Source organism: Littorina saxatilis, linkage group LG10, assembly GCF_037325665.1.
Source record: "Littorina saxatilis isolate snail1 linkage group LG10, US_GU_Lsax_2.0, whole genome shotgun sequence".
In the NCBI taxonomy this organism is placed as follows: Eukaryota; Metazoa; Mollusca; class Gastropoda; order Littorinimorpha; family Littorinidae; genus Littorina; species Littorina saxatilis.
Genome location: NC_090254.1, coordinates 6525532 through 6536196, shown reverse-complemented (window position 1 = coordinate 6536196; position 10665 = coordinate 6525532). Strand labels below are relative to the sequence as shown.

The window sequence follows — 10665 nt, the reverse complement described above, 5'->3', positions numbered from 1 at the left end:
CACACACACACACACACACACACACACAATTTAAAAACAGTTAAAATGTCTGCTATTGTTTTTTTCACAGATTTGCAACAAGTTGTAACAATCGTCGGAAATTCACGAAATACCTTATTCTCTGTCTTTCACATGCCTACTTTAATTCGTAGTCAATCAAACCTTAAAGTTTATTCCATATTCATAATATCTACGAAATCAAGCGGAAAAAAACCCCAAACATTCCCATACGTCGGAAGTGGTTTTGAAGAGCTAACACCTCAGCGTCGTTTTGCTGTGCTTACTTCCCCGTGCATTGTCATTGCCAGCAGGTCACCTGACACAAGGGAGCTGTCCGTTCGGACAGATTAAAGGCACAGTAAGCCTCCCGTAAACCATCACAGAGCTCCCCGAGCGTCTACATATAGTACAAGCATACTTCCATTTGAACGCTCACCGAACGGGAACATCCTGGCTGCTTTCTGTCGAGCGTGAGAAATTTTCAAAGAATTTATTTTCGTGGACTTGGCCTCAACAGCAATGGCGCCTCGTTTTGGTGCTGGACGGTTGTTATGAATACCGGAATTCACGCCCGGACAGTAAGCCTCCCCTAAACCATCACAGATACTGTCAGGCTTTTACACACAGTACAAACACCCTTCCATTTGAACGCTCACCAAACGGGAACATCCTAGGTGCCCTACGTAAAGAGCGAGCAATTTTTAAAGAATTAATTTTGCAGATTGTCTCGAACACTTTTTGAACCCATCCTGAACTCAGGTCAAACATGAATTACTGCCCTTCGGGTCTCATTCTATCGATGTAAACTGGCGATAGCCGTGAATCGATGATTATCAAAATGTTTTTGAACCGTGGTGCGTTTTTGCGCTTAACCTAACTTTTAAAATCTAAATAATAAATTGACAGCTTGTTACACAAACATTCTTTAATCATAAAAGAATTCTTTTTTCATCAAGACAAGATCAGTACAATTCGAAGTTGTGAAAGTTTGAAAAAAGAAAAGCCCGGAAGCAGGGTCACGCAAGGGTCGTAGCAGACGACGCCGGTTTATCAGTGCATATCGCTGTTCCGCTCAACAGTCAAAAGCCATCGCTAGAGTTCTTGTGAACCACAGCCGTTTGTTTCGTGCATAAAAACGTGCTATTGTAAATAGTCGCATTCAAATAACTAACTGACGACTACATTGTGAAAAAGGAAAACTGGATCACACGGGTTCACGATGGCTCAGGGGTAAGATAAACCACGCAAAAATAAATTCTTTGAAAATTGCTCGCTCTTTACGTAGGGCACCTAGGATGTTCCCGTTTGGTGAGCGTTCAAATGGAAGGGTGTTTGTACTGTGTGTAAAAGCCTGACAGTATCTGTGATGGTTTACGGGAGGCTTACTGTGCCTTTAACATCTGGGACTGGATGACATACATCTAACGCAGAAAGCGCACGGGTTTGACCTACTTAGTTGCAACACTGGTTCAGAGCTTCGGAACATGTAACACGAGTATTTTGATTTTTGATTTCAATAGGCGATTTTCAGAAATAACTCTGTCGGGTTTGTGTGGGTTGTGAAAGAGTGAATCCTCGTTTTTATTGAGTCAAACTTTCCCACGTGACATTATGGGCCATTCCCTGCACTACTATAGGGAGGGGTGTGTCTTAAACAGGTGGACAAGGAGAACTTGTTAAAAGCTTGCCTCACTAAAAGCAAGAGTTTTCACTCTTTTACAACTCATATACAAACCCGTCAGAGTTATTTCCGGAATGTGTCTATTAGTCTAAAATGCTGATTGTTTTGAGACGGTACATTCTCCAATTACATCACTCTGTGTAAATACTTCTAGTTCAATACAGCGTGAACTTTTGTGCACACGCTCGGTAGATTGTGTATTTGAATTACGGATTCCAACGGCTGTCCAGACGAATGCGTACTGAATGAAATAGTACCACTTGTGACACATACGAGTTTGCAGAAGAAACCCATTCCTCGATTCATTTGATCACTAAGCATAGTTATGTGCGCGAGAGTGTGCGTGCGAGTGTGTGTATGTGTGTGTGTGTGTGTGTGTGTGTGTGTGTATGTGTGTGTGTGTGTGTGTGTGTGTGTGTGTATGTGTGTGTGTGTGTGTGTGTGTGTGTGTGTATGTGTGTGTGTGTGTGTGTGTGTGTGTGTGTGTGTGTGTGTGTGTGTGTGTGCAGTGACGATGTGGCGGACGTGCCTGTCTGGAGTACTTTGGGTGTTCTTACTTCGTATGTTTTATTGTTCTTATTTTTGTTTTTTTAAGGTAGTTGTCATATGTTGTTTTGGTTGTTTAAAGAGCAGGTGAACCACACTTTTCCATCCATTGTAATTAATTGTATGGACAATAAATAATCTTATGTCTTATCTAATGTCTTATGAGCATTTTTTAAGTTTATCATTGCATTTGTGTCTAACTTGCAGGTCAGTGAATATCTTTTGATCATCTTCAACGTCACATTCGCCAGAAAACTAGATAACAATGGCTTCTTATCATCCATTCTTAGCAATGTAGCGTCGTGATAATAAAACCACGCGACATGTTTTCTTAAACTGAGGATTTGTGTGAACATTCTGTGATAGGCATACATTGCTCAGGTTCTATATATTTTGTGTGTAAAACGTACCATTAAAAGGAACGCAATTACAATTTCTGGTAAAAAAAAACCTTAGATTTGTAATTTGATCTAACATTTGGATGTTCACTGTGTAGAAGGTGCCTATTGAGGCAGCCACATTTATTTTACATTGTAAAACCAAACTGCAAATCTGTAAACAAAAAAAATATGCTTGCAAAATCGCTTTAAAGTTTGGTTACGTGTGTATTCTCGAGGTAAGTGACACACGTATCATCCCTAAATGTATCGCACGGGGAGTTGCGCGTGTTGGTGCGCCTGTATGTTGTTGTTGTGTTTATTGTTTTGTGTGCGTGGCGTCGTCATGGTGTCTGAAGATGTTTCGTTTACTACACTGTACTTTTCTTCGTGCTATAGTTATGTTTTTCAAGATGTTGGGTTATTGTGTTCTTCAGAAGTGAATGTATGGTGCATGGTGGCTACGTGTGGTGGTTAAGTACCGTTGCTATATAAGAGTGCATCGCGATTGGTTGCCATGTCTGCTAAGTGGGCGTACCCACATACGTACAACGATGACGGACAATTTACAAACAAACGTGCGGTTGACGTACAATAGTGGGGCTCCTATGTTGCACAATCATTCAAATCATGCAACAAACACCAAATTTAGCAAATAGGAAGAGTTTTATGTGCTTAACAAAACCTGATACAGAGCCACCGCGAAAAATTAAAAAATGGGTAGTTTTTAAACAATTTTTCAAAATGGCCGCCAGTGTAAACGGTTGGGTATGCTAGGCATATTTCACTTCATGTGATTAACAGCAAATTTGGCGTAAATGGACATTTGCTTTTGCTTAACAAAACCTGATACAGAGCCACCGTGAAAAAATTAAGAAATCAGTAGGTTTTTTTTTAAATTTTCAAAATGGCCACCAATGAAAAGGGTATTTAGGCATTTTTGATGCTACAAGACATTCTCTTGCAATAGAAACTCACACAAAAACATTTTTAAACAAAACACTACATGTATTGTTGGTGCAGAGAATGATTGGACGGTGTGGGTGGCAGGGTTGAAGAATTTTAGGATTACCTAAAGTGTGCAAAAATAAATATATTGCACCAATTTTCATACCAAAACGAAAACATTCATTCCTGTGCTGTTGTATTCAATGTATACTATTGAGGGCACTCAACTTGGCTAACTGGAACACTTTTAAAATAAAAGGTGGCCTTTACATGGGTTATTTGACCGCCGCCCAAATAACGGTACCCCCAAAATAAAACTGATAAAAATGTAATGTATCAACTCAAAAGTCGACTAAAATTCATAATCGCTGTATTTCGAAAACGTTTGTTCTCATGTGTTTACACAACTAGCACATTCCGGCAAGTGTCTATACTCAAAAGAAACTTTGGCAGTACTTGAAACAACCATCTGTCATATATACATGCGAAGTCAAAAATATGTGGGATGTAAGTCAACAAACCTGTGGCAGTTTTTAAAATATTATTTCGTGAAGATTTGAAAGTGTACTCAAACGGTTGAACTACGCCTCGTGTGTAGACACACATTCCTGAAAGTTTCAACGCAACCCACTTGGTCATTGCTAAAATACATGGATTTTAGTTGACTTGGGTATCCCTCAAATTTGACACATAAACATCTCATCCGTGAGATCGACACATACATCAGTAGGTACAATGGCACAACACTAGAAATATGCAAGATGGCAAAATAAAACAACCTGTTCTGGATGGATAATGAAGTTGACTTTCTCTTCGTTTACAACAGTGACCCAGTTGTGCCTTAGGAATTGTCGTCGGCTTTTTAAAAGGTACCCGAAGTTTTTGTCACATCTCTTTGTCACGTCAAGGGTATCCTTATTTTGACGGCGTAAATAATGATGTAAAAAACAAATGTGCCAGATAGCGAAGATGCGAGCCTTTAATGGCATAGACAGTTTGAATAAAATGACACAGGAATAAATGTTTAAGTTGGGGTATGAAAATGGGTGCAATAATATTTTTGCACAGTTTAGATGCTGACAGTTTTCACAGGCATGCAAGCACATTCTTGCAGGCACACCTCATGAGTTCTCGGCACACGCTGGATACCTCTTGAAAGCTCGTCCAGAATGACTCCCACTTTCCAGCCTTGAACTGCCAGCCCACAGAGTTGGGAAGTCTAATAGGTAGATGGCTCTTCTCAATCTCATGTCCTGCAGCAGCACCTCACTTGTAAGGGGATTATGGTCACTTTGGCAGCTCATTTTACTGCAGAGGTACCGTCTAGCACTGTTTACACCCAGTACGTTGCTGGTTTTGTCCTACAAATGTACACCAACAAGCTCTTGTGCTGCCCTGTCAGTGGTACTCAGCTTACAAAGAGGAGCAGACAACCTGAAGAAAGTTTGAGTGACGTCTTCAAATGCTTGTCATACTTCCCAAGCCTTCTGTTTCCCTAATACCATTGAAGAACGACATAGTGTCACAGCCTGTAAGGCAATGCAAAATGGGCAGACAGGGTGACTTCTCTTGGTCAATGGCTTTGGCAATGTGGCGATACACTTCATGAGCAGAAAAAACCGCAACACAGCTGGAATGAGAAGCAGACTGTCTGGCCTCCTCTACATCCATGGTGCAGGAAATCAGCCTGGGGTACCCTTCACACAAAAGATGAAAAGTGACATTTTTATTTGAATGTATTTGAATAATGTTTACTATCTCAGAGAGTCGGTCAAACCCGGGTTAGCAAGTCTTCACACAACAGACCAAAATGAAAGAACATTTTATTTCATGAATTCGTATAATTCTTACTGTTTCAGGTTAAAAAACAAACAAACACAGTTTCCAGTGACCCAACTGATTCTGGAATCTTTCTGACCGCTACATTTATTCGCTTCAAACAGTCGCTAACAGAATGTTGACCATAGTGAGGGTACGTTAAACCCATCAAATTCACAGAGGTCGCTTACAAATGATGTGCAAACATGTTCCAATTAATACAAATAAAACAATATTATTGTTAAGCCAGACAGGATGTATTAGGTAACAAACCTTGAAACAGTAGTACTAGTGAAATCAGCTCCCTTCTGTGGCACCGGAATAATTGCAGAACGCTTGTTCCCAGGAACCGGCATATGTGGTGTAACTCTGTAAAAATAAAATTCACACCAATGCACGGTCAACTTAAAATAAGCAAAAGGATGAGAAACAAGCAACAAACCAAAATTGTAAAACTCAAAGAGCGGTACCTCTTCCTTTTTCAAAACCACTTATCTCATTTGATTAGCATACACTGTATGCTTTTGTCTGTTACCTACTGTCTTTGAAAGTTTGATCACAACACTGTAAAGACATGGGGAGTGGAGTGTTTTTATCTCCAGCTGGTCATCCTACTATCTGGCCTACCCTCACTCAGTTTTTGACTCTACCCCTCCCCACCCCAGCCGTTTAGAGACTTATGGAAGTCCTTAACGTAGGCAGGACTAATTATCATACCATGAACAATCTCTTTCTCCTCGCCTTTTATTCACAGTTCGTTTAATCTGTTTAAAATCACCAGCGTGGCGATCATGATTTCCTTACTTGTAATCAACAGATAGATCTATCAGCATCACAATCCAGCTAATGAGCTATTGCAAGATTAAACAAAGTCTCTGCATTTCAGCGCTTCGAGAATTAAACAGTAAAATGATGTGACATTGGTGAATGGATGCGTATTCTTGAAAACTTACCTTCAGAAACGTTGTTTTCGCTCAAATCAAAACACGCAATGTTGCGGAGGCCGCCATCTTGAATTTTCATGCTGCGGATATATAAAATTCTAAAAACGATCAAATTAAATACCAGAACACAAAAATACCCATAAGAGTATTTATGTAATGCATGTGTTATCATCAGACAACTTCTGGTGCATGGTAAACCATTGAATTTTACATTTGCTGAGTTGGGAATATTTACTGCTGAGCGCTTTTGGTACGAACTTCGTCTGCTGTAAATGCAGCCTTTTATTCCCTATCAAAAAAACAAACAAACAAAAAAACCGATTTCTGAAGTGGCTCTGTATCTGAAATCCCTTAAATAATTATAAGGAACAATATCACAAGTATGATGTTTGTTGCAAGATGTGAATGATTGATTAGTGCGTCTGCAACATACGAGCCCCACTACAATGATGACTGACAATTTACAAACAAACGTGCGGTTGAACCGCGGATATGGTCATTGCTGACAGCACTGACATCACACAGGTTTAGACAAGAGAGAAATTAACATTCCACATTCAAAACCTTTAGACAAGAAAGAATCTTGAAACATACCACACACAATTCAGGGAAACAATTTAAGAATTTACTTTAAGAATGATCACAACATATTACAAAGTATACATCCTATTTCCCTATCCTATTAGAGTTAAAGTCGTCATACCTTGACTATTCGTTGACCGGGGCCGAGAGCTGAGAGTTGCGAGTTGAGAACTGAGAACCCAGAGACGAGAGCCGGAAGCTGAGAGTGCGAATATTTAATTTGTAAAACTATATATCCGTTTCTGTTTTTTCTTATTCTTCCGTTTGATTGGTTATTCTCTTTTCGTATTCTTCCGTTTGATTGGTTATTTTCTTTTCTGATTCTTCCGTTTGATTGGTTATTCTATTTTCTTATTCTTCCGTTTGATTGGTTATTCTCTTTTCTTATTCTTCCGTTTGATTGGTTATTTTCTTTTCTTATTCTTCCGTTTGATTGGTTATTCTCTTTTCTTATTCTTCCGTTTGATTGGTTATTCTCTTTTCTTATTCTTCCGTTTGATTGGTTATTCTCTTTTCTGATTCTTCCGTTTGATTGGTTATTCTCTTTTCTTATTCTTCCGTTTGATTGGTTATTCTCTTTTCTTATTCTTCCGTTTGATTGGTTAGTCTCTTTTCTTATTCTTCCGTTTGATTGGTTATTCGTTTGATTTGCTATCTGCGTTTCGTGACCCTCGGTTGCCAGTCTATCTCTTATTACCCGAATCTGTCATAACGTTCTTCATAACTTCAGATCTTATCCTCGACAGACTTTGGCATTGTTCGCTTTAATTCGTATCTACCAAATTGCTTAACTTGGAACGTATCTTTCCTGTACTAGGTGACCCTTTTGCTGTTAAATTTACTTAGAACTTATCTTTCCTGTACTAGGTGACCCTTTTGCTGCTAAATTTATTCTTCAATCTCACTGTACAACTCGTTACTACTAACTAAATCCCATATATAATATTTACGATTATCGTTAAAACCTAAATCCTTTTTAAACTCTAAAATCCTAATTTCCACCGTGTGATAAATGCATCGACAAAAAGTTCCGTTTATAACCTATCATGTTTCCTTTACCTTTGTTCCATGTTCGATAGCTGTATTCGTGACACATTCTGTCGTATGTGTGTACATGAGTGTGTGTGTGTGTACATGAGTGTGTGCGTGCATGAGTGTGTGCGTGTGTGTGTGTGTGTGTGTGTGTGTGTGTGTGTGTGTGTGTGTGTGTGTGTGTGTGTGTGTGTGTGTGTGTGTGTGTGTGTGTGTGTGTGTGTGTGTGTGTGTGTGTGTGCATGAGTGTATGTCTGTGTGTGTGTGTGTGTGTGTCTGTGAACTCCTTTCGTCCAATCATTAAGGTCTCTTATCGGTATGGGCGTTATTAGTTTCTTGTTTTAAGACTGTTTATTTGTTTTTGTTTTTGTCAATTTTAATTGTTTCTCTCTCTTCAGATCGTGCATGCACAACGCAGCATGAATCGGTGCATCAAGGAAAATAATCGCATTAAATTATCTCTCATGCTGGTGCATTTCATCTGCACTTTGGTATATAAGTGCATAAGCTGCATGTCGATTTGCACATCAACACAATCACCAAGTCAACAGTCGGCTATATCGCACAAGGAAATCGGTCGACGTTCAGCGTTTGTGATATAAAAATGATTTCCAAGGCTCTTTTCGTTGCTGCTTTGCTGCTTGTCGGTAAGTTGGGGCAAACTTTTTAAACTATTGTTTTGAATGTTCTTTGAGTTCATTTTGTTCGGTTTTGGACAACTGTTTAGGGTTGTAAAACTATTGTTTTGATTAATCTTTTGGACCATTTTGTTCTGTCTTCGTCTCATTTTTTCTGTTGCTCGTGTGTATTTTATAATTCATATATTTCTGTTTATTTTTTCGTTCTTACGATTTTTCTTCTTTCTGTGTTTCTTTATTGTTCCTTTATCTCTTTATTTCTTCTGTTGTCTTTTAGTTGCGTTTTTACTACCCAAGTTAGAAAAAGAACTTTCTCTCTCGACTTCCATTTGAGCGTTTGACGTGATAAGTTCATGTGCGGGATCTAATCTAATTCTGCCTCGCTTACTTCGGCTTTTTCCGTCTTAGGCCAAAAAAAATAAATAGTCTGTTTGCGGTATCCCGACCGACCCTATTTTTTCGCGCGACCCTAGACTTTTTGGGGGCATTTTGGGGGGGGGGGGGGGTGGGGAAGTCTTTGTTTGTTGGCAAAATAACTTAAAAATATGTTTGTTTAAAAGAAAAACATAAAAAAAACATCCCGACCTACCGACCCTATTTTTTTGGCCTCTGTTACCGTAAACAGACTATTTTTTTGGGCCGTACCCTAACCTACCTGGACAACGTTACAAAGTCTTCGTTGCAAAATTGCAGCGTTCGACTCCTTGCAAGAAAGTCATTGATCTTTAGCATGTTTTTCTAAATGGATCGATGGCTAAAAGACCAAGTAATGGGATCTGCGTTGAACCTTTGACTGATGGATTATTGATGAACTGATTCACAAAATGATTGCTTGACTGATTCATAGATTGCTCGACTAGTTCGCTGATTCCTCAACTGATTCGCCGATTGAACACATGATTCACTGACTATACAACTGATTCATTGACTGATTGATCTAATGATTCATTGACCGGCTGATTTACTGACTGATTGGCTGATTGAATTAATTGATTGATCCACTGATTCATTGGCCGATTGCTCGACTAATTCGCGAAGTGATTGTTCGACTGATTGGTTGATGGGATTCATCGATTGACTAATTTACTAATCGATTGATTCACTTACTGATTGCTCGACTGATTCACGAAGTGATTGATAGGAATCATTGATCGAATAATTTACTGACTCACTGACCACTGATTCATCAATCTTTTTTTTTTTCTGCTGCAGATGTTTCCCTAACAACCGCCCACGGAAGCAGCAGCGGCAGTAGTTGCAGCGAAAGCGTGATCCCCATCCCCTGGCCCATCTCCAGCGGTGGCGGCAGCTCGGGCAGCAGTGGTGGGGGCGCCAACGCCGCTCTACTGGCCGCCGCTGTCGCTGCCGCTGCTGCTGCTGCTGCTGCTCCTGCTCAGGCGGGATTTGCCTTGAATGGTTTCGCCGGGCAGAACCCAGGTTTTGCCGGACAGAACGCAGGTTTCGGCGGACAACCCGGAGGCTTTGCTGGACAGAACGCAGGTTTTGCGGGTCCCGTTGGAAAATAAACGACTCTTCCTCTCTTCCTCTGGTAAGATTGCTTCAATTGGTTTCTTCTTGTTGTTCTTCTTCTTCTTTTTCTTCTTCTTCTTTTTCTTCTTGTTCTTGTTCTTGTTCTTCTTGTTCTTCTTGTTCTTGTTCTTCCTGTTCTTGTTCTTGTTCTTGTTCTTTGTTTATGGACTTAACACTCCCACGTGCACTCGTGATTTTGCTCTGTGTTTCTTTCTTTCTTTCTTTCTGTGTTTCTTTTTATATTTAGTCAAGTTTTGACTAAATATTTTAACATCGAGGGGGAATCGAAACGAGGGTCGTGGTGTATGTGCGTGTGTGCGTGTGTGCGTGTGTGTGTGATTAATGACTTTGGTCATTAAAAATCTGAAAATTGTAAAAAAAAATAAAAATGTATAAAACGATCCAAATTTACGTTTATCTTATTCTCCATCATTTGCTGATTCCAAAAACATATAAATATGTTATATTCGGATTAAAAACAAGCTCTGAAAATTAAGTATATAAAAATTATTATCAAAATTAAATTGTCCAAATCAATTTAAAAACACTTTCATCTTATTCCTTGTCGG

General features: G+C 39.5%; 1 protein-coding gene across 1 annotated transcript in view; it reads left to right on the top strand.

Moving 5' to 3' along the window:
* The first annotated feature begins 8453 nt into the window (after window positions 1–8453).
* The window catches only part of LOC138979176 (PE-PGRS family protein PE_PGRS16-like), a 2714-nt gene continuing 502 nt past the window's right edge, over window positions 8454–10665 (top strand). The window contains exons 1-2 of the mRNA XM_070351976.1: window positions 8454–8575; window positions 9779–10115. Coding sequence (XP_070208077.1) covers window positions 8533–8575; window positions 9779–10092 — 357 coding nt within the window. The 5' untranslated portion in view covers window positions 8454–8532 and the 3' untranslated portion in view covers window positions 10093–10115. The remainder of the gene's footprint in view (window positions 8576–9778; window positions 10116–10665) is intronic.